Below are 23,376 nucleotides of genomic sequence, written 5' to 3' on the forward strand. Positions count from 1 at the left end.
GTACTTGGTCTATAAGGACTCTTAATGCCAGAACTAAGAAAGAGGAAGGATGTTAATCCTGCTGACTTCTAAGTTTTCTAGGCTAGAGGTGTCATCTTGAGCTGGCTATTTCCTATATATCTGACTAAGGGACTCTATTTCATGACAGCCTATTGCTCTGAAAACTTGTCTCACATTCTTGTTAGCATCAGGCAAGTTATAGACTCTCTCAGAAAGTCAAGCTGAGACCAAAAAGACACACACACTTAGACAGTCACAGAAAATTGTCTACTTATGAGATACTTTTTATTCCAAATTTATAAATGGTCAGCTTGCTATTATCTGAAGATAAATTGTGCCCATTATGAGTTGTAGATATATGTTATGTAGCATATATGTTAGGTAGCATTTTACTAACACCTGTCTTTCTGCTTCTCCTTTTCCTGCTAAACCTGAATTCTTGGCTGCCTTTCCAGTCTTAGTGGTATAGTCTTAAGGAAGGCACCTTTATGTTTAACATATTTAGAATGAACAGAGGCTGTCCAAAAATTATCTGAGTAATTGAGGAGTTCTTGAGACCAATTTCTATCAAGAACTATGCTTGGATTTCTGTGGGGATTGTTCTGTGGCAGAATAGATGGAATAATAAACCAGCTTAGATAAAACAGCTAGCAACAAAAGATTGTGTGCACGAATGCGTATATACACACACAAGCAACAGCTAAGTATTATGGTGCATACTAGTAAATAAGACTTCAGAGAAATAAGTTAGAAAAGGATCTATAGAAGTGATAGGGCTTATAGAGGGTCTTAAGAGGTAAATTGATTAAGGACTTGATTAAGCAAAGGAAGAAGAAGAAAGTGTGATAAAGAAGAAAAAAGCATAAGAAATACTGTGACTATTTTGAATAATACATGGTTTGAGATTTTTCTGGGGTGTTTTTGAGATGTTCTAAAAATCAAGAGCTAACAGTTCTTATAAGGCTTTGGAGTTAAATTTTGGTGCTGCAGCAGTTTAACTGAATTTTTTTAATTAGCCCTCACTGCTGTCTCCCAAATTGTCATTCTCTTGGAAGCTTGTGAAAGTACAGAGCTTTCCTGATTCAGCTGTGGCACCAGGCTCAGAACCATGGTGTAGGTGAGAATGGCTCAGGAAGAACCATCTTAATTTTCAGATGGGACTGCTAACCAAAGACAGGCCTAAAGTTCCAGCTGACATTGGCTGGGTTTCATAGTTGACTAAACGTTGTATATTCAGGATGGCTAAGTCCATGTAGGTTTTCAGTCTCTAAAGGGGTTACCAAATCTTAAATTGGTATCAAGAGTCTTTACTATGCCCTTTAAGGAGTAATGGTTCAAGTTTTTGTTACTAGATATTCTAAGCTAATAATCTCTGTCCTTCAAAGGAATTTGGACTCAAAAGCCTAAAGGATCTGAATGAATTGCAGGGTCTAGAATGAGAAGATAAACACTATTTATCCTGATTCCGGGGCCTAAGGGGCAAGTAGTTTTGAGGAAGTCGCAGTCAAAGGGCACACAGAATATCAGTAGCTTGTTGTCTGTCCTCACGGAAGACAAACTTGAAAGAAATGGCAGGAACTCAACTAAATGTTTAGTTTAACTTCAAGGAATGATTTACTAGAAATAGCAATAGCTTCAAGTAGGAGATATGCTCTCACTTGCTGGTCCTTATATACGGGATAGAGAGCTTCCTTTCATGGAGACTTTCTAGATGTGGTCTGAGTGATTTATAGGATTCATGGAATTCTTGGATGCTACAGTGGTCATATGGGTACCTGGACCGGAAGGTGGGGGGAGACAACTTTTGAAATTGATGTCTCTGGGCTCTCCTAAACCATTCCTGGCCCAAGAGAATTCTCTATCCATATCTTGGTTCTGTTAATGTCTTTATAAATGTCTGTCCTCTGGGACTTCCCTGGTTAAGACTCTGGGCTTCTACTTCAGGGAACAGGGGTTTGGTCTCCAGGCTAGGGAACTAAGATCCCACATGCCACCTGGCAGAGCCAAAAAGCAAAAATTGATAAATGGAAACGTCTGCACTCAGAAGTGGAGCAGAGAGGATAGTGGCCTCATAGCTTAATCTGAAATAGCAATAGCTTTCATGGAAATAGTGGTAAAATCCTGTCCTGTAACCAGTACTAGAGAGCATTAGATTATGGATTATATGTACAGGATGATTCATTCTTAATGTCTTGAAAGCCAAGACATTAAGACTTGGAAGACTTGTCTTGGAAAACTCCAGTGGCCTGCTCCTCGATGGTGGGAAAGGAGACGTGGGTCAGTCGGGATGTGTGGTCTTGAAGTCCTGGAAGTGAGGACCTCCTGTCAACATGCCCAGACAGTGGCAGTGGGGGGCTGCCTGGAAACAGAAAGTACAGAAACAGCTACTAGAAGCATACTGTTTTGGGAGTAGTTGTCTGAGAGCAGCCAAGCCTGGTGAGGCAGGGTTAGTAGCCATTGCATGGTGGATGTGCTTCTTTTAATGACTACTTGAGTTATTTTTTGTTGACCAGGATTTAAGTGCTGACTTTCTTATTTTTATGATGCCTGTTTTTAGCACTGACACTATTCCATGCTTTTAAAAAACACTAGAAATTTTCATTACAAACAGGGAACCCTTGCAGACCTGTTGTTGAAATAAAATAATCCAGAATTAGGTCAAATTAAATGAAGTTTTAGGTGGCTTTTTTTTTTAATTAAACTGTGTTAGTTTAATTAATTTAATTTGTGTTGCTTAGCATTTGATGATTTCTCATCCTCAGACTTTAAAGTCCTGTCTACTGTTTAAATATTTTAAATATGTTATTAGAATGTTCTTAGTTTTTAAATCTTCACATGCAGAAATGATTCTGTGTATATTTATTGTTTTAATACTTGCCTTCCAGGTGCCAGGATTGCCGAGTATTCCCAACTGTATGACCAGATTGTATTCAGAGAGACCCCCTTTAAGACTCAGAAGGATGGCTGGGCCAGCCCTCAAGACCCCTCCAACCTCAGTTCTGCATCACCTTCCCACGCCCAGCAAGGTAGCGAGGACTGGCTTTTGCATTCAACCTATAGTAACGGAGAGTTAGCTGACTTCTGTCCCTGGCCAGAGCAACAAGACTTAAAGTCAAAATATCCCACCTTAGAGATCAATACGAGAAGTACCCCAAGACAACTGTCCACAGCTTGCTCCGTGCCTTCTCTTCAAACCTCTGACCCTCTGCTGGGCTCTGTGCAGAGACACAGCGTGGTGGTCAGCCAGCCAAACAAAGAGCACTCCTTCCAGGGCCATCTTTACAACTCTCTGGGTCGGAAAGGAATCAGTGCTAAATCTCAGCCTTATAACAGGTCCCAGTCATCTTCCTCCATCCTGATAAACAAGTCCGCAGACTCCATCAACTACCCTAGTGAAGTGGCAAAGAAGCAGCCTGTCTCTCTACACAGAAGTTCAAGGTGGGAGAGTCACCAGGACTTGCTGCCAAGTATTGCTGACTCAGGTCAACAGGGCCTTGAAAAACGCTCAGATCTCACACTCCAGGACTCGCAGAAAGTTCTAGTAGTGAATAGAAATTTACCTTTAAGTGCTCAAATAGCTACCCAGAACTATTTTTCCAATTTCAAAGAGACTGAAGGAGACGAAGATGACTATGTGGAGATCAAGTCAGAAGAAGATGAGTCAGAGTTAGACCTGTCTCGCAGTCGGAGGAGGAAATCTGACCCAAAGATTACAGACGCTGACTTTACGGATAACGTCTGCAGCCACACGACTTCTTACTCTTTGAATAGTCCGTGCACTCCAAAAAAGCCAGTAAGTGGCAAACTTGGGATTTCGCCATATCTGACGCCATATAATGATCCCGACAAACTGAATGACTATCTCTGGAAGGGGCCATCTCCCAATCAGCAAAATATTGTCCAGTCTCTAAGGGAAAAATTCCAGTGTCTTAGTTCAAGCAGCTTTGCCTAAAGGTTCTTAAGAGTAGCTGTTTCAATTAACTTCTTACTATGATCACGAGTTGCAGATTCTGAGAGGTGTTTTGTATGCACCAGATTAAAACAACTTTGTAATAACCAGAGACGTGAAATGTACTTTCTTTAATAGCACAATTTTTTGAAACGGCTGGCGATCAGCCAGGATTGTACTGTAGCAAATGTCAGCACGTAACAGTTTTCTGATGCTGATGATCTTCATGTTTCATGTAAGTCAATCTTCCTTGAAAATTTTTTAGACTTTTTTTTTTTTATTTTAACATGATGGCCATGCTATTTTTTTCTCCCCTCTCCTGACAATTAGTACTAAGACTTTAAGAAATGCAATAATCCTCTCCTATTATCTGGAAGCCACTAGTTAGCTTTATCCTAGGACTCAGAGGCGACAAGGAAGGAAAAAGAAAGGAAACTAAAGCTGTTTAAAGGATTATGCTTACCTGTGACATTTCTGTTAAATTCATGACAAGACCCTAGAAAACCTCAAATGAGGGATCTCTAATCAGAATATTGTCCAGATACCCATTTTAGGGTTTCTATGCTGACTTCCTTACATCAGTTTATTATAGTACAGAAAGTGTGTAATTATTGGAAATTAAAATGTAATATGACCAATCTTCTATAAGCAAAAATTCTTACCTGTATTCTTGAACAAAGCCTGAAGAAGGTGCTGCTCATCATGTATTTTATGTTCCATGGGGTTAAATGAATGATTCCCTTAATGGTTTAAAACCGAGTACAAGAAAATGCAAATCGACTCTTTAGAAAAAATGGGTTGACATCTGGGTACAAGTTGATTATCTCATCATGTGACGGTTGGGGATAGGGAGCAGATAGAAACCTCCACTACTTTTTATGCCTGTTTTTAATAAACACGAAGTAAACCATAAGCTAAAGCAATGTTCTTTAAACCTAGTCTTCCCAGAGCAGTTGTGCAGATGTCCTTTCATGAGTTTTGTGCTAGTCCGGATAACCTGAACCCAGCCTTGACGATTTTATTGATGGCCATGAAATTTATTTTCTAATCCAGACAAAATATGGCAGTCTTTTTCCATTGTTTGGGGGCATACAGAAGAGCAGAATCTTTGGACTCTAAGTTCTGACTAGTCGTATCTTACTTTCATGTTGTAATTGTGGCCTTTAAATAGCAGTTCATTGTGATATTACCTACTGATACTACTCTTTACAGAAGGGAACAGAAAAACAAAGTGAAACACAAAATTAAAGAAGCTGAAGAGAAAAATGATAGCGGACTTATTGCTGCTTTCTAAAATTATTTTATTGAAGACTCCAATCAATGAAAAAAGGATATTTTCTCACACAGTGGCCTTTGCAGTCTCTTTTTATTTTTTTTGCATTCTCATTTTAGCTACATTCTGTGGTCCCTTCCCCACCCTCTGTTTTCATCTTAAAAAATATGATAATCTGTATAGGGAAATGGGATCTGGGCTTTTCATTTAAAGATATGCAATGATGTTGATTTGAATCAGTAATTTGAGTCATTTTAGCATAATTCTTTTTTTCTCTTTAAGTGCTATGCCTCTTGTACTTATAAAATGTGACCATCCTTATACACAGGTACCTAACGCATTCCTTTTCTAAGTAACAAAAAAATAACCCATTTCTTCTTTTTCCATACTGTACTTCTTGCAGCTTATAAAACAAAGTCCATATTGACGAACAGTTTTCTGGAAACATTTCTTCTTTCATTGCCTTTCTTTAAACATAACATGAGTTTTCAAGATGATGCAGTATCAGAAAAGAGAAGCATTGTAACAGAGTGTGGATTCTCAGACTTGCTGAATATATTTGTAAATGTGTTTACAAAACAAAGTTACCTGACTTTCTTGTCCCAGGAACAGTTTCCCAGTTCTGCTTTTTAGTTTGTAAGACCCAAATTCTGTATTATCCATATACTCTGGTGTCTTACTCTCAGAAATTATCAATTCTCCACACCAGTCCTGTTGCACGACTTTGATATTACTTATAGGAATACACCCAGCTCTACGAAGGCTGCTGTCTTACTGTATAAAATGTCTGTATGGTTGTCTTTAGGTTCTAGGACAAATCTGTAGTTCTGTGCACCCCTTCTGTTAGCCAGGATGCAGATTTTGAGATCTGTGTGTACATATATCATCAGGTTCATATTTTCCCTCAAAGTTATCCATTGAGTGCTCTTGTTTAAAATAGTTTTAAAAAAATAAAATAGTTTCTTTGGGAGGTGGGGTAGGGATGTATATAATTGCAGGGAAAGAGTTATATGTACTTAAGTGTATGTCAAGTTCTTATTAGGTCTCTATACTGAAGATTTAATTGTTTTTATAAGTTCACTTTTCACCTACTTTGTTCTTTGTGCAAAAAAAAAACACACCAAACCCATGCATCTTGGAAAACAGTTTAAATACTGTATATAGTTAGTAATGCTCATTATTTAATAAAATTTGTAAAGTACAAAGCAAAATACAGTGTGAATTAGTGTGTTGATTCTAGAAAGATCAAGATTTGTCTGAATTATACTACTGTACTAGTTTGCCTCATCTTAGGTACTGGGTAGAAAATAATTCAGGGTGGAATTTCCTGGTGAATCAGTGGCTAGGACTCCGTGCTTCTGCTGCACTTGGGGCACAGATCTGATCCCTGGTCAGAGAAATAAGATCACACATGCCTCTCAGTGTGGCCAAAAAAAAGAGAGAGAGAGAAGAAAAGAAGTGTTACGATGATCTAACAGCAGCCTGAGACAGACCATTTTCTGTATCTTTTGATTACTTTTCTAATAGTAAATTTAGCCTGAGATTATCATACCTTTCTCTGAAATTCCCTTTAGGCTAAGTGCCTTTTCTAATGACTGGCTTTCACGGTGAGAGAAGATCCTAGAACAGCCTAGCAGGCAGCAGTGGGGTTGAAGGCAGGTGAGATAGAAGAGATGGGCCCAGAATGCTGGGATATTTTCAGTGCCAACAGGCAAACTTCCCTACTTTACTCTGGTGATGCAAGCCCATGGGCAAAGTCCACTTTGTGTATCTGTGATAAACAACAAAACTTGATTTTCCTGACCATGGTTTATTCACAATGCGTCATACAATAGGAAAGGAAGAGAAGCAAGCAGTTTCACATCATTATTTCTAAAACCATGTTTATTCAGCTCAAATATAAGAGAACAGGGTGGGGATAACAAGTAAACCATCCGCTGTATAGGGCAAACACAAGCCTTCAGGTATCTTACTGTTTGTATGGAAAGGTGTGCACGTGTGTTAAGTCACACTTCAGCTATGTCTGACTCTCTGTGACCCCGTGGACTGTAGCCCATCAAGTTCCTCTGTCCCTGAGATTCTCCAGGCAAGAATACTGGAGTGGGTTGCCATGCCCTCCTCCAGGGGATCTTCTCCCACATTGGCAGCTGAATTCTTTACCACTAGCATACCTTGGGAAGCCCCAAGGCAAGGTATGGCTGTCCCTACAAGCATCCCAAGACCACGGGCAAGCAAATTCCTTCTTGTATATACTAGTGAAATCTGAGGCTATAAACTGGTGACCCGGAGTCTGAAACTGGTTTTCACAATTTTAAAAAATTTTAACATAAAAATCCAAAGTTTCACCTTCTTTAAAATAAACAAACAATAGATCAAGTCTCTTTGGGCCTGGACTCTGATGAGGTGACTCTGAGATCTGAGGATAGAATTTAAAGGTGAGTATCATCCTAAAAGGTGGTGACATAAGCAGAAAAGGTAGCGTGTCCCCAGAGAAAGAGAAACAGATGTGGCTTTCTTGATATAAGAGAAGCCATTTTTGCCTAAGCCATTTTGGGATCTGAGCCCAGCCAAACTGCTTGCCCTTTAACAGGTCTCAGTAACTAATGCTCTCCAGGGAACAAAAGCGGGGCTTTCCAAGTGGCATGGTGGTAAGGAATCCGCCCGCCAATGCAGAAGACAGAAAAGACTCTAGTTCAACCCCTGGGTTGAAAAGAACCCGTGGAGTAGGAAATAGCAGCCCACTCCAGTATTCTTGCCTAGAGAATCCCACGGACAGAGGAGCCTGGCAGGCTACAGTCCATAAGTTCACAAAGAGTCAGACACGACTGAGCAAACACACAACAGGGAACAAAAGTACAGATTGTTATTAGGCAGGAAGAGTAACACTATCCAAGACAGTATGTGAGTTGTGGAAGGACTGCCAGTTCTCTTTCCATGGTAAAGATCAGCCTGAAGCACTCAACCACCAAAGCAGATCAACCAGAATATAAGGGGTGATGATATTGGCCTAGCTTCTTATCAGATGGTCTTGCTAGTCTTCCCCATTTTCAGACTTGTTCACCTCTATCCTCCTAAGTCTTAGCCAGCATAATACTTCTAAACACAGAACCAAATCTTGCACAAACGCCTCTAAATCTGTCTCAGCCTTTCCTTTTGCATGCATGGCCTTCCCACTACCATTCAGGACAGAACCTGCCCAGTCCTCAACATTCAGCTCAAAAATCACTATTAAGAACTGTGGAAGGTCTGGGATTTTACTCAGCTTGCACACTAACAAGTTAGCCTGCCTCTGCATCAGAGGTCATGACCACTTTCAGCAGGACAGGCAGCATGAGCTTCTCATTTGCATTGGTTCCCCTTGCTTCTTCAAGGCCCACAGGGACCTGCAGAGAAGCTACGCTCTGCCCAGATATGCACGGTGGGGTGGTTTTGTTAGGTAGTTAGACATTAACAAGGAGGTGACAGAGGCAAAAAAGAAAAGCAAGAAGGGAATAATCAAGCTAAGCCCCAACAATCTGGGGACCCTCCCCAGACAGTAGTAGCAAAGAAGTGATGGTGGCTAAAGAAGGGAGCGAAGCAGTCCAGCTAGTCCCCACCTTGGAGACCCTCCCCCCTCACCCAGGACAATGGAAACTGTGATCAGCTGGTGGACAATTTATCCTGATAAAGACGGAGCACAGTAAAAGGAGAGAACGTCTCTGGGCTGCACATGCTGCATGTGTGTGTGTTCTCAGTCATGATGTCTAACTCTTTGTGACTCCGTGGACTGTAGCCTGCCAGGCTCCTCTGTCCATGGGATTTTCCAGGCAAGAATACTGGAGCGGTTTGCCATTTCCTCCTCCAGGGGAATCTTCCCGATCCAGGAATCGAACTTGCGTCTCTTGCATCTCCTGTGTTGGCAAGCAGATTCTTTAGCATTGCACTACCTGGATAGCCCCATATGCACTCTGGATCGATCCCAGATCCCCCACATTGCAGGTGGATTCTTTACCAGGTGAGCCACAAGGGAAGTCCCATATGGTTTGGTGGTGGTTTTAGTCACTAAGTCATGTCTGACTCTTGTGACCCCATGGACTGCAACCTCCCAGGCTCCTCTGTCCATGGGATTCTCTGGGCAATAATACTGGAGTCCCATATAAACTCTAGTAAACACGAACTCATTATACCAACATCATAATAAAATCTACATGTGGTTTTGCCCTCCCTTAGGTGGGTTTCTCCTAGTGAATCAAGAGTAGGGGCATATGCAATAATGAACTTGTTACAGAACTTGGGACAGTCAATCAAACAGCAATCATCACCCATGATGGCAACCCACCTCCTCTCCCTGTCACTCACCCATGACCTGTCAGTCACCCATAAGTGCCTTCTGCCTCCTGGCAGAATAACTCCTTATAAACATACTGAAGCCTGTATGGGAGGGCTGGTTTCACTTTGCAGAAACAGCCGGATCTCCCTCTGAGAGTGTATCTATGCTTTAATAAACTTTGCTTTGTGCTGAAGCCTGAAGAGGTAGTTTGCAAATTTTTGCTTGCTATCTCTAGGACTGAGATAGCTGCTCTGGGTCTCCCAGTGACTTCCTTGGTTAAAGCTCTCTGACACAATGCATGCCTACCCATCTAACATCTCCACAGCTGAGAAATGCTGGATTTAGGAATCCTTTATCTTAAAGAGTTACTGGCCAACTTGTCCAAACTTTGACCTTGTTGGGAGGTATTATCTTAACTCTGGAGGCAGCAAACATATTTGCCTTCTGCCCTGGAGGGAGACACTATCTTCCAAGGTTGTTTACTCTATAAATATCCTTGCCAGGCAGTAGCCTAGAACAAGATTGACATAAGACAGAGATGCAAAATGCAGGAGATCCATAGAGACTGTCTCAGAGCAATCATATTGTTACCCCAGAATTGGTTTGCCTCTTGGTGGCTGTCAAGTCCAAAGACACAACCAGGCCAAAAATGGGGAGAAGGATTTATTACTTGCAACAAGTAAGGAGAATACTGGAGATGTTTCCCAAAGCAGTGTCTCCCCAACAGCAAAGTTGGGGGACATTTTAAGGTAAGGGTACATGCCTATTTATGAAGGGGTTTGGGTGGGATAACTCAGCATAAAATTTGGGTAAAGGTTGACACAGTCCAAGCTTGAGTTGACTGAAGTCGGAAAAGGTTAACATCATCATCGTTTAGGTTCCAGTTGATCTAATGGAAGCTTCTTATGACTCTCCAGGTCTGGGAAGGTGCCTCTTCTTAACACTTATAACACTAAACCTTCCTGCTTTATAGCTTTCCATCAAATGCTTGTGTTTTTTGTGCCAGTTATGCACAGAAAACTGACACCTGAGCTTGTGTCTATCTTATTAAGTGTTGATTCCTTCACTCTAGGATAGAGGCTGGTATAGGAATATTCACTCTAGGAATACTGGATTTAGTCTTTAGTTTTAAAGACTTACTGGCCAACTTTCCCAATCTTTGACCCTGGAGGGAGGCGTTATATTAACTCTGGAAATAAACTTTGTTTGATCTATGTGCAAATGTTATTTATTGCAAAGTGTTACAGGAAAGAGTGGGGTGAGAAAAAGGATGGTCACATCCCAAATCATGTCTGAGTCCCTGGGACAGCCGCCAAAAGGGAGTTCTTGGCTTTGTGCAGAAAAGAATTCAAAATCAACCCATAGTAAAGTGAAAGAAGGTTTATTCAGGGAGGAAACATACTCTGGGTGTGGGCCATCTCAGAAGGCAAGAGAGGCCCCAGGCAATGGGCGTTGTCAGTTTTTATGCATGCAGGCATTCTCAGATGCTCAGTCATGTCCCACTCTTTGGGACCCCATGGACTGTAACCTGCCAAACTCCTCTGCCCATGGAATTATGTAGGCAACAATACTGGAGTGGATTGCCATTTCCTTCTCCAGGGGATCTTCCTGCCCCAAGTGATTGAGCTCGCATCTCCTGCATTGGCAGGTGGATTCTCTACCTCTGAGCCTCCTAGGAAGCCAGATTATGAGTACCTCTCAGCTGAAAGGTAAGCACCTTATACTCAGGCCCTCCTGTTGACTTCAGGGTGGGGCTGGAGGAGAGTTAAAGTTGAGCGGAGGATAGAGGCCTCCATGGTCACCCACAAGAGGATTTGAAGAGGTTGAGTAAAATACATTAACTAGCTTGATCAGCCCAGGCATTTGTTGTTCTAGACCTTAAAGTGATTTTTAAAAATTATATCTAAGATCACAGTTAATCATATTATGAGACCTGAGTACAGTGTCAAACACCTAAAATTTTTTAAGATTAGAAAGTATAACTTTAACACAGTTTAAAAAAAAAAAAAACATGGCATTGTAACATGTATACTATCATGTAAGAATCGAATCGCCAGTCTGTGTCATGCAGGATACAGCATGCTTGGGGCTGGTGCACGGTGATGACCCAGAGAGATGTTATGGGGAGGGAGGTGGGAGGGGGGTTCATGTGTTTTTTTTAAAAAAAAAAAAAACAATGCCATGTTGAAAAATAGTGGTATGCAAATGGACCTGTGCAGTTCAAATCCTCATTGTTCAGGGGTCAGCTGTAATTTTGGGGGCAATGTAGTTATTCTGCATAAGAAAATGTTTACTACTGTACTTAAAAGATAAATAAATGTTTGATTATTGGCTATAAAGTGATATAACCACAAAAAAAAAAAAAACAAGGCCTCTAGGTAAACTTTACTATTATACTTTAACGTGAGATCTAATTTAAAGACAGAAAGTATCACTTTAAAGGTATGGATCATCATATGGTTTTGGTGATGACTGAAAACATTCTCCAAAGTGCCTTCCTCAAGGTGGCTTTGTAGCACAATATATGGCCTGAGTCATTTCCGTAATAGGGATTACAGTAACAAGTTAAGTTTTTTGGCTCACAGTTCCCAATCAGTTTAGCTTAGGAGTACTGGTTTTAACTTGTTCTTCTCTATTCAAATTTTCCTTCCATATAGAATATTTCATTAAGTGCCGGGAAGTTGTCTTTGGGACCTGCTGTGCCGTGCTGAACCATGCAGTTCAAAAACTGCAATTCAACATGATCAGGAGGGTTGCCTTTTTCTATGAAGATGTGGCTATGCTGTTTATCCTCCACTTCCCTGTGCTGTTTCTTTTCCTCTTAACATTTTCAGCAGTTATAAATTTTCTGAGAACTGCATCTGCAAAGGAAGGTGGGAAAATATTGCCACCACAGGTCTGACTCCAATTCAGCTTCCCACCCCTCCCCTGACACATAGAAAGCCTTCAACGCACAGCTACAGAACAAGCAAATGAATGTTATTTTTCACATCAGAACTGGAAACAATACAAACAATGTGAGGAAAAGGTAAAATAAATTATGGTCTATCCACAAAATAGGTTATAATATATAACCATTAGAGGTCATGATTTCGAATATTATCCTTTCCCAATTTCATGAAAACAAATACAGCAAGTGAAGAAGAGGCCTATGGTTGCAATTTTATAAAACAATTTCAAATAAAATTAAGAGATTAAAATGAACAGTTATGACTTGGCGATAGTATTGTGGGTGATTTTATTTTTTCCTTTAGGTTTTTCTATAAATATGTTATGAATAATAGTACATATATTGGAAAAACACATTCATTTCCAGCTTCAGATCCTCTGGTGTTTTCTCTTGATTCTCCTCCAGAAACAGCGATGAATTTCACTTTCATTATCTCAGAAAACAACCCTGTTCCATCAGCTCCGACCTCCAGCTCCTCCATTTCCCCTGCTCTCAGTTCAGTTCAGTTCAGTTCAGTTGCTCAGTCGTGTCCGACTCTTTGTGACCCCATCAATCGCAGCACGCCAGGCCTCCCTGTCCATCACCAACTCCCGGAGTTCACTCAGACTCACGTCCATCGAGTCAGTGATGCCATCCAGCTGTAAGCAAACCCTGGCATTTTATGTATCTATAGATTTGTCTATCCTGGACATTTCCTATAAACAAGATTGTACAATATGTGGTCTCACAAAGACAAAGACAGTTCACAGTCTTTGTAAATATCACAGTAGTCAGCACTCATCAGATGGACTGGCAAACTGTCACCACAGTTGTGGAGTTACTGTTGGAAACTCCTGAGGGTAGATTAGATAAGTTTCAAAAAAAAAAAGGCTTTTTTCTTTTAAGGACAATTTGCTGCTCACAGCAAATTTAAGAGGAAGGTACAGAGATTTCCCATAAATTCCCTGTGAACTGGGTGATTTTCGTTTTCATGGCCAGTAACCCATGTTCAGCAGCATCCAATGAATGTCCATTAAATGAAAGTGTTAAAGTCTTTCGGTCGTGTACAACTCTGTGACCCCATGGACTGTAGCCCACCAGGCTCCTCTACCCATGGGATTCTCCAGGCAAGAATACTGGAGTGGGTTGCCATTTCCTTCTCCAAGGGATCTTCCCCACCCAAGGATCAAACCCACATCTCCTGCACTGGCAGGCGGATTTTTTACCTTCTGGTAAAGAATATGCCTGCAACATGGGAGACCTGGGTTCAGTCCCTGAGTGGGGAAGATCCCCTGAAGAAGGGAACAGCTACCCACTCCAGTATTCTAGTCTGGAGAAGTCCACAGACTGTATAGTGCATGGAGTTGCAAACAGTTGGACACAACTGAGTGACTTTCACTTTCATGCTTTACCATCTGAACCACCAGGGCAATCTGTGTTTCTATGGACAATGTGAGTTATGACGTGGTGACTTTGATTGTGTTTCTTCAGCTGTAACAACAGCATTGTCTAGTGGTATTGTCAGTGTCTGGAGGACTTGTTCTGGTTTGCAGTGTCCTGACAGGTTATTTGACCTTGGGTCATTCTTTGGTTGTTCTGGATCACAGTTGCCTCATCAATAAAATAAAGGACAGGATCATTTTCCAGATCCTTTCCCAGGCTTTGTGTGAATCTTTAAGCGGTGTTTTGGGGCAGCTGATAAAAAAAAAAACTACCACAGGTTCTTTCACTGCTATTTCCATTAAATGATTGGTCCACTATTTATAATGAGACACATAAGCCTCTGAGGGTTTTAAGACTTGCCCAAGATTATCAGGACAGTAGCTGAACAGGCCATTCAGGTCTCCTTTCTGATGTTTATATGTTTTCGTAACAGAGCAGGATGCTATGGCGCATTCCTGGAACAGACCACCCCCCACCACCCCTATGTCCTCCACCTGCCTCTTGTTGTAGAAAAACTTTAGCCTCCCAGACTTTTCCCAAGTTCCAAAGAATAAACTTAATCAGAGAAGTGAGAAAGTACAGAAACAAAGCAAAACAGCCAAGTAAGACCAAAATAATTATTCAGAGTTTAGTCCTTAGACAAAGTCAAGGACCTTTTGTTCCTCCTCAAAGGCTATAGATAATATTCTGAGACATACCCTTTGAGCTGTTCTATGGAGAGTGAAACCCCCACTAGATCAAAGCAGTTAATTTATGTTGCCCATAAGAACATAGACCCAGGACCAGTTGAACCAGTTGGTTGATGATATTGACTCAGAATTACCTCACCACCAATCGATCAGAATGTCCATGAGCTCATCATGCGTTTTGAAACCCTCTTCCTCACCCTATCTTTAAAAACCTTTCCCTGAAAACTACTGGGGAATTTGAATCTTTTGCACCATTAGCTGCCAGTTCTCCTTGTTTGGCACCTGCATAAACCCTTGCACTTTTCCTTCATCACAGCCTGATGTCAGTAGGTTGTCTTTAATGCACCCTTGCGAGTGGACCCAGGTTTCATTTGGTAATACTTGTACAAGACACAACTTCTATGATTTTGTTTCCGCTTGTGTTAAAAGGTGGTAATACCCACCTCATCGGTTTGTGAAATGTTAGCTATTGCTGTGGGCTTCCCAGGTAGCTCAGTGATAAACAATCTGTCCGTCAATGTGGGTTTGATCCCTGGTTCCAGAAGATGCCCTGGAGAAGGAAATGGCAACCCACTCCAGTATACTAGGTGGAAAATCCCATGGACAGAGGAGCCTGGTGTGCTACAGCCCATAGGGTTGCAGAGTTGACACTACTTAGCGACTAAACAAACAAAAAGCTATTGGTATACCCCTCACATGTCAGATGTGGCAATTAGCCTTGCAATAAAGAAAATATAGACAGCAGTATAAGATTAAGACATGATCACTGAAGGCCTGCAAACCAAACTGATTTTTCTGGATCCCAACTTGCTCCAGGTTGAAAATCAGAACAAAACACATTAACCTTTTTTTTAGGACTAAATGCCGTGTCTCTCCAGCATCTCCTACAGATTTTAGCTGCTGGAAAAACCAGTGTCCATAACTTGTCCCTTTATTTCTCTTTTACCTGGGATTTATAAGATTTTAAATACAGTCTCATTTTTGAGGCAGTTAAACTTCTCAGAGGTTGTCACCTGCCTAAGGCTGCAAAGTCACCTTGTGAACTCCAAGGCCCACACACCCTTCACTGGTCTCCAGCCTGATAAATACCATCAGCATCTAAACCAACTGCCCTCCTAGGAAGCAAACTGCCACCCGCGGGCAGGATGTTATCAGCATCCTAGGCGGAGGAAGAACGTACGGTCTCCAGGCAGGGCGGGAGACCCATCCTCACGCCCCACCCTCCTCTGATTTTTATCCCTAATCAAATTTTGCCTGCGACTCAAAAGTGCCAGAAAGCCAGGCGTCCAAGGCAGCTCGAACAGCAGCCCCGCGCCCCGCCGGCCCCCGCCTTCCCCACGTCACAGCCATCGAGCGCAGTGCCCCCTAGGGGCCCCCGTTCGCCGAGGAAGGCAAGCCAGGTCCTTCCAGCCTCTGGCCCGCTACCGGCCCGCCCAGCCACCCCCGGCAGAGACGGGAGCCGCTGCCTCTCCGAGATCTGCAGCCGCATCTCCGCGTCGCGGGAGGACCCGCGCGACCTCCGGTTCTCGCAGCCGCCACCGCTCGCGCCTCGCCATGAGCGCGCTCCTGCCGCTCGTCCTGCGCCGGCTCGCGCGCCCGCAGCACCCTGGCCCGCCGCGCCGCCTCCCATCCCTTTGTCGCCCTAGCAGCGGCGGGGGCAGCGGATGTGGCAGCGGGGAGGGTCTCCTCGGGCAGCAGCGGTTGCCGGATACCCAGGCCGGGAGCAGCCGGGGCCCGAGCAGCCCGGCGCCCCCAGCGCGGGACTCGATCGTCCGGTGAGTGTCCGGCGCTAGCCGCCGCCCGGGTTCCTGGCAGTGGCGGGGTTTGGGGGAGGTTAGGAGGAAACCAGGAGGCGGGGCGGCTGCAGCGCTTGAGTCTCGGCCGACCCGCGGGAACCTCCGTGGAGGTTCGCTGAGCATGGGCTGTAGTATTTAGTGCCAACTTTTCGGGGTGATGGCGGCTAGTCGGGGTTTGGCTGGGGGGGCGGGTAGCGCGGGCATCCGGAGAATGGGCTGGGCAAGCGCGAGAACGGAGATTCCCCGAGCCGGCCTAGGTCTGGGGGCGGGGGAGCCGGAGGGCGTGAACCTCCACAGCGGGTGCTGCGTAGCCCACACCGCGTGCCGCGGTCCACGTGCGCCTCCGGCCGCCGGCTCTGATGCAACTGCGCGGGGCGCGGCCAGGGCAGGAAAGGGGCGGTGCGGCGAGGGTGGGCGCCTCCTCCACCTTCTGCCCCTCCCTTCAGCTGGTCGATTCCGGGGTCGGGGGCTGGACCGTTGCGGGGCTAGGATGGGGGAGTAGGGGGGCGCAGCCTGGGCCCGGCGATCCGCGCCCGTCGGCGCAGCGGCTCCGCCTTCTGGACGCTGTCTGGGCGCGGTGGACTGTGACTGCCGTTGAAGTCCGCGCTCTTCACCGCAGCCTCCGGCGCCTGGGAGAACTGCGGCCCGGCGCACCCGTTGACTCACTGGAGGCGGCCGAAGTCGGGGCCGTCTGGTTCCAGGCGTCGCTGCACCGTGGGCGCGGCATCCCCAGCGCAACTTGTTTCCAAAGTTATCTCTCGAGCCAGAGGCAAACTCTGGGAGCCCCGGGTCAGGCCTTCCGCTGTCCCCACCCGGAGATGTTCGCGAGTCCCCCTCCATCCACCCCCCACCCCCCCGACCCCTCACACACATCCTAACCGGTCTTCTTCGCCCTTCGGCGGGAGAAAGGGGAAGTAGATTTCTGTTTGGAGAAGTCTGTTAGCTGGGGACCCAGAGGGTGTAGAGCAAAGCGCTCCGGACGTTCCTGGGGGCCAGGATTCCAGTCAGCAAGCTGTTCACCTCCATCCATAGACATCCTCTTCTGTTTTCCTTCTGTCCTTTATTTAGAGAATGGATATGCCTGTTTCCAAAGCACTTCTTCCGAGAAGGCAATGGCACTCCACTCCAGTACTCTTGCCTGGAAAATCCCATGGACGGAGGAGCCTGGTAGGCTGCAGTCCATGGGGTCGCTAGGAGTCGGACACGACTGAACGACTTCACTTTCACTTTTCACTTTCATGCATCGAAGAAGGAAATAGCAACTCACTCCAGTATTCTTGCCTGGAGAATCCCAGGGACGGGGGAGCCTAGTGGGTTGCGGTCTATGGGGTCGCAGAGTCTGACACGACTGAAGCGACTTAGCAGCAGCAGCAAAGCACTTCTTGAATTGGCCTGCGACTCCAAGGACCCTTTTGTTTAGCTTACCCTGTCTCCCTGAAAGTTGAGGTTTCATCTCTTCCTGTCATTAGGTTTTAAGCAATGAGCTCACCTTAAGGGTTTGTTATCAAACCTAACTGGGAACGCTGGCCAAATGTGCAGCAAAGCCAATCTCCTGGACATGGGGTTGTGATGTAGGCAAGTACAAGGTTTGTTGTAGGTTACCAAGCAGGCGAGTCCAGGACAAGCCTCAGATCCACTCTAGCTTGGTCTTTGAGTTAGCCTTTTGTTTGTTTTTCTTTTTTTTTAAGGGGAAGAACTGAAAGGCTGGAATTAGTAATCTTGGGATGTTTCTGTGACGTTTCATTTCTTAATTGTAGCTTTGGCATTTGGCATGTCTTTGGTTTATGCTCCTCTGGCTGGCTGGTCCTTGAGTGGGAGTCTGTTAGCTCCTCTCCTGAGTATATAGTTAATGAGATCTATGATAGCAATCTTATTTATTTTTATGATAGCAATTTTAACACATTAATGAGATTACCAATAACAGTTTTAGTCATCTGGCTCTGGTTGATTGTTTATTTAGCATAGAATTAAAGTCACAGGGAACAGGAAACTGGACAAAAATTCTAGATAGGTTAATCATAAGTTGAATAAGAGGTTTTAGGGGAATTTGGTTTCAAGGTAAGAGTCTGAAGACAGTATAGGAGGCAAAAATCTCCTTCCAACTAGAAGTTGACATGACAACTTTTCTCACCAGGGCAAAAAAAAAATCTTGATTAGAAACATTTATGCTACTTTTTAGACTTATTGAACCTGATAACTCCTCCTTTGCTTTGTTTGGCACTGTAGGAATAATGAGTAACCCCAAAGAATGATACATTACACATGTAACAAGTTGTGGGGGGTTTAGTCAAGGGTTGGTGACAGATCTGAGCTTCTGTAGGCATACGCCCTTCATTTAGTGGAAGGGTAGGAACTGCAGATGTTTTCTGGGGAAAGTGCTTTTGGAAGGCATGTTTTCAGTGTTGAAGGGTAGCTTAGAGGTGCAGAAGAACATTTTACAATTATAAGAACAAGGATAGAGTTCTTGTCGTGCTCCTGCCCTACATTGAGGAAAGGGATTTGTTACGGTTCAGGGAATTGTCCACTCTGGTCAACCAAAGGCTGAGCTTGGGCCCGAGGCTATTTCCACTCAGAGCTTTAGAGCCACCCAGACACTTCTTTTTGAGAACATACATTCCAGGCCCCACCCAGATTTAGGGAGTCCAACTTGATGGGCTGAGGCGCAAAGCCTTTCTCTTTCCCAGGCTCTCTGGCTGATCCTTCTCATTGCCAAGAACCACTTGGGACCCACACTCCAGTGCCTTCCCACACTACGCAGAAATGAGGACCCAATACGGCCCAAATTCGTAGTCAAGAAAGGCGGGAAGGGACTTCCCTAGTGGCCCAGTGGTTAAGACTCAGCGTTTCCAGTGCAGGGTGCCTGGATTCCATCTAAGATCCTGCACACCAAGCAGTGTGGCCAAAATAATCATAAACATAAGAAAAGCGTGGAATCTGCATATAGCACATGGTCCTCAGCCACGTCTTGCTGCAAAGAAGATTCTGGCTCATTTATAAGGTGATCTGTGAATTTTCATATATAGTTCAACAGAACAATAGAATCATTTCACTGGGAATCCAGTTGCTTTATCCCAGGTAATTAAAAACAAACAAAAACTTGCCTGGTTTATAGACAGCTGTATGCTCATCTATTCCGTTTCTTTTGGCTCAGCTGACAGTGGAAAGGCTCATCTGGTTAAGTTTTGAAACCTTTAAACATTTTCCGAGGCCCCTTCTTTCCTCTTCCACCTAATAGGAGCTGTGCCCTCCAGTTACGTTCGTCATTTTCTTCTCTGAAAACTCGGAGGAGTTTTGTGTCGGGCTATTTTGCTCCGTCCGTTTGTCTGTGGCCACTTACTGCTGATGGGACCTGGCTGAGAGTTCACCCTGCAATTTTTGAAAACTGTTATGTGTGCAAGACTCTGGTGGAGATGGGAGGTAAAACTTAAAGGTGGTCTTAAGCCCTGAAGCTTGGGTACCGCCTCAACTAAGCCTCTTGTCTATTACTGTGAGAGGAAAATGAGCCAACTTTTTAAAAATATTCTTAATTTAAAAATTTTAATTGAAACGTAATTGGTTTACAGTGTTGTGTTAATTTCAGTTATACGGCAGTGACTCTGCTACATATATATGTCTGTGTATATATAGATATATATATGTGCTCAGTTGTGTCCGACTCTTTGCAACTCCACGGACCGTAGCCTGCCAGGCATCTCTGTCCATGGGGATTCTCCAGGCAAGAATACTGTAGTTGGTTGCCATGCCCTCCTTAAGGGGATCTTCCCCACCCAGGGATCAAACCCAGGTCTCCCGCATTGCAGGCAGATTCTTTACTGTCTGAGCCACGAGGGAAGCCCAGATATATGTATAGATCTGACTTTTTTTTTTCAGATTCCTTAGTTATTTCAAGATACTGAATGTATTTCCCTGTGCTATATCGTAGGTCCTTGTTCTTTGTCTATTTCATATATAGTAAAGTCTGTTAATCCCAGACTCCCGATTTATCCCTCCCCCTGCCCTTCTTCCCCTTTGGTAACCATAAGATTGTTTTCTATGTCTGAGGGTCTTTTTCTGTTCTGTAAATAAATTCATCCAAAAGAGCCGACTTTCTTGATTGTGTACAATTAAGGAACATTTCATGTGGATGATGGTGAAAAGTGGTCTCTGAAATGGCTCATCCCAGGAAGCTACAGAAAGAGAGCCTGCCTTGTACCACGTTTATCTCGGTCTGCCCCTGTCCCTGGAAGCTGACACCTGGGGGATGCTAAGGGGAAGGTGGCCCCTGCTATTTTTCAGGAGGTTCCAGTGCAGACTTGAGGGGCCCAGAGGAGTGAGAGGCTCCTTCTGTGAGAGGCCTCAGGAGAATATCAGATCCCTGCACCTCCCCAGTGTTTCTGCAGCGTTTGTTTCCCATCCCTTCTGTAAACTCTGTAAAAAGAGCTTAAAGTGTATCCTGACCCATCACTTCTTACCCCCTCCACAATCCCCTGTGTTAGTACCCTGCTCCCCCCCCAAGTTTGCTTTCCCCCTGGACCCAGACTCTTCTGGAGTGGAAGGATTATGGTTAGAGAAAGGGATCTTTGGACTAAGAAACCCAAACTTCTTACTACAGTAAACTTAGAAAATGCAGGAGAAAAAGTCACCCTTAGAAAATTACCATTCGCATCCAGCTCGTTTCTCCGCTTATTTTGAAAATTAAGAGGTTGTCGCCTTTTATGCCCGGTTAAGTAGTTCATGGTTGCTCTCCTGGGCACCCCCTGGCCCTGGGCATACCCGGAGGAGCACCCTTTTGCTGTCTAATTAGATAGGAAGAGACCTTCTAAGAAAATGTGTGGTACCTACGCTTTCTTGTCAAACCTAGATCTGACTGTGTTGTTTCTCTTTGCCAATGTAGAGAAATCATTCAGAATTCGAAAGAAGTTCTGAGTTTATTGCAAGAAAAGACCCCTACCTTTAAGCCGGTTCTTGCTATTATTCAGGTAAGCTGAGAATGTGGTTCTGTCTTGCTATTTTATGGTGGGTTTTTTTTTGGCCGTTTTGGGTCTTCGCTTCCACGCGTGGACCTTCTCTAGTTGGGGTGTGTGGGCCTCTCACTGTAGTGGTTTCTCTTGTGGAGCACGGGCACTTGATGCTGTGTTCAATCAGTAATTGTGGCCCGTGGGCTTAGTTGCTCTGCGGCATGTGGAAGCTTCCAGCCCAGGGACTGAACTTGCGTCCCCTGCACTGGCAGACAGACTCTTAACCACTGGACTACCAGGCAAGTCCTGGTATCTTTCTAGTCCAGGCAAGTCCTGGTATCTTTCTATCTAGATTGTACACAGACAACCACCTGCATTTCTTGTCGCAGACATCCCACTGGGGCTTAGGGGAGGAAGGAGAAGCCTCAGCTGGAAATGTTGTTGTTTCCGCCTTTATCTGGTCATTTTGCTGCTTCAGGGTTACAGGTCAGGTACCGCTCTGTTTGCGTCTTTTGGTGTGGATAACTTCCAGAGGTTGGGATGTAGATGCTCCCATAACTTGCATTATGCAGGATATACTGTGGCCAAGTATAAATTCTTATCAGATGTGATCTGAGGGGAAAGGGGAAAAACATGCCTCTTTGTTTCCACGGAATACAGACGCTTGCTGAGACACAGTATTTGGTGATCTTGCTACTTAGTCTCTAAAGCCTGCCTTGAGTCTGAAGGGCCAAAAGCCATGGCATGTCAGAAAAACTTCAAGTTCCACATCTGTCCTCTGACTTCGGACTCTTTGTTGCCAGCTGCGGTTGGCACTATTTGCCACCTGTGTTGGCACACCCAGGTGATACCAGGTGCGGGCAAGTGATGAGCTGAGTCAAGCCTGTAAGCGAACACAGCCCAACGGTGGAGCTGCCACTATTGTTCTTGGCATGGCGTTTAATGTATCAGAAGAGCTGCCTCATCAGCACTGTGATTTCAAGACCAGAGAGCTATGCTCAAGTCACTTGCATTCTTTGGAGTCTGTTCCTGCAAAGATAGGCAGGTGAGAAGAGTGGAAAGAGAAGTGAACCGAGGGCCGAGCCTCCTGGAATTCAGCTTTCTTGATAGCTTTTCACTGAAGGGCAAGTCACCTAAATCTCCCTGTTTGGCATTCCTCACTTAGAAGTGGGTTCTGGTTGTGGCTATATGTGCCCTGTGAGGATTCTTATTTTAAAAAGAAACATAACTTGAAAGTCTGAAAAATTGCCGTGTTAATGAAGACCAGCCATTAGCTCCCTTTTATGAGCAATAAGACTCTTATTGCATTTCCCTTTGATCGTCTTTGTTGTTAGATAATGCATAATCACAGAATTAGCGTTTGGATTGTGCTGTGCCTATTCAGGATCTTTTTATGTTGATCTTTAATACAGTCTCCTTCTGTCTCCCCTCTCCCAAGGCAGGTGATGATAACCTGATGCAAGAAGTAAACCAGAATTTGGCTGAGGAGGTAAGGATTCTTGATTTTCAAAAGTGCATTTTAATTTTTGGGTGGTACATTCATCCCCTCTCAGTGACAAACTCGCCCTGTGTACTCTTTGCAGGCTGGTCTGAACATCACCCACATCTGCCTTCCTGCGGAGAGCGGGGAAGATGAGGTAAGGCGGCAGGGCTCGTGACTCTTCTTTTGTGCTCCTCCCCCTCGGTCCAAGTAGACCTCTTAGCATCTCTTGTTGTGGGCGCAACTGACCAAGCCTTTTCTCAGGGCTGAACTTCTGGAGGGAAGAATTCACTTTTCCCACTAGTGTAAATACTCTGTGATCTGTCCCTTACCATGTTTCTTTCTTTTTTCTTTAAAGTAGAGTTGATTTACAATGTTTTGTTAGTTTCTGGTGTATAGCAAAGTGATTCAGTTATACATATATGCTTTATATTCTTTTTCATATTCTTTTCCATTATGGTTTATTACAGGCTATTGAATATAGTTCCCTGTGCTATATAGTAGTACCTTTTTTAAAAAATATATTTATTTATTTGACTGCACCAGGCCTCAAATGTGGCACGTCAGATCT

The 23,376-nt window shown here is 44.2% G+C and overlaps 2 protein-coding genes across 5 annotated transcripts in view; both read left to right on the top strand.

Moving 5' to 3' along the window:
* The window catches only part of PLEKHG1 (pleckstrin homology and RhoGEF domain containing G1), a 104,334-nt gene extending 100,289 nt beyond the window's left edge, over positions 1-4,045 (top strand). For all 3 annotated transcript variants that reach the window (XM_068984995.1, XM_068984996.1, XM_068984997.1), the window contains one exon: positions 2,886-4,045. In XM_068984995.1, coding sequence (XP_068841096.1) covers positions 2,886-3,952 — 1,067 coding nt within the window. In that variant the 3' untranslated portion in view covers positions 3,953-4,045. The remainder of the gene's footprint in view (positions 1-2,885) is intronic.
* Positions 4,046-16,146: 12,101 nt separating this feature from the next.
* MTHFD1L (methylenetetrahydrofolate dehydrogenase (NADP+ dependent) 1 like) overlaps positions 16,147-23,376 on the top strand; it is a 174,299-nt gene continuing 167,069 nt past the window's right edge. The window contains exons 1-4 of one of the 2 annotated variants that reach the window (XM_068985301.1): positions 16,147-16,367; positions 21,262-21,346; positions 22,764-22,814; positions 22,909-22,962. In XM_068985301.1, the coding sequence (XP_068841402.1) occupies positions 16,147-16,367; positions 21,262-21,346; positions 22,764-22,814; positions 22,909-22,962 (411 nt within the window). Of the gene's footprint in view, positions 16,368-19,738; positions 19,806-21,261; positions 21,347-22,763; positions 22,815-22,908; positions 22,963-23,376 lie in introns of those variants that run through there. The other variant, XM_068985302.1, reaches the window with a different exon arrangement.

The sequence above is a fragment of the Capricornis sumatraensis genome, chromosome 13 (assembly GCF_032405125.1).
Source record: "Capricornis sumatraensis isolate serow.1 chromosome 13, serow.2, whole genome shotgun sequence".
In the NCBI taxonomy this organism is placed as follows: Eukaryota; Metazoa; Chordata; class Mammalia; order Artiodactyla; family Bovidae; genus Capricornis; species Capricornis sumatraensis.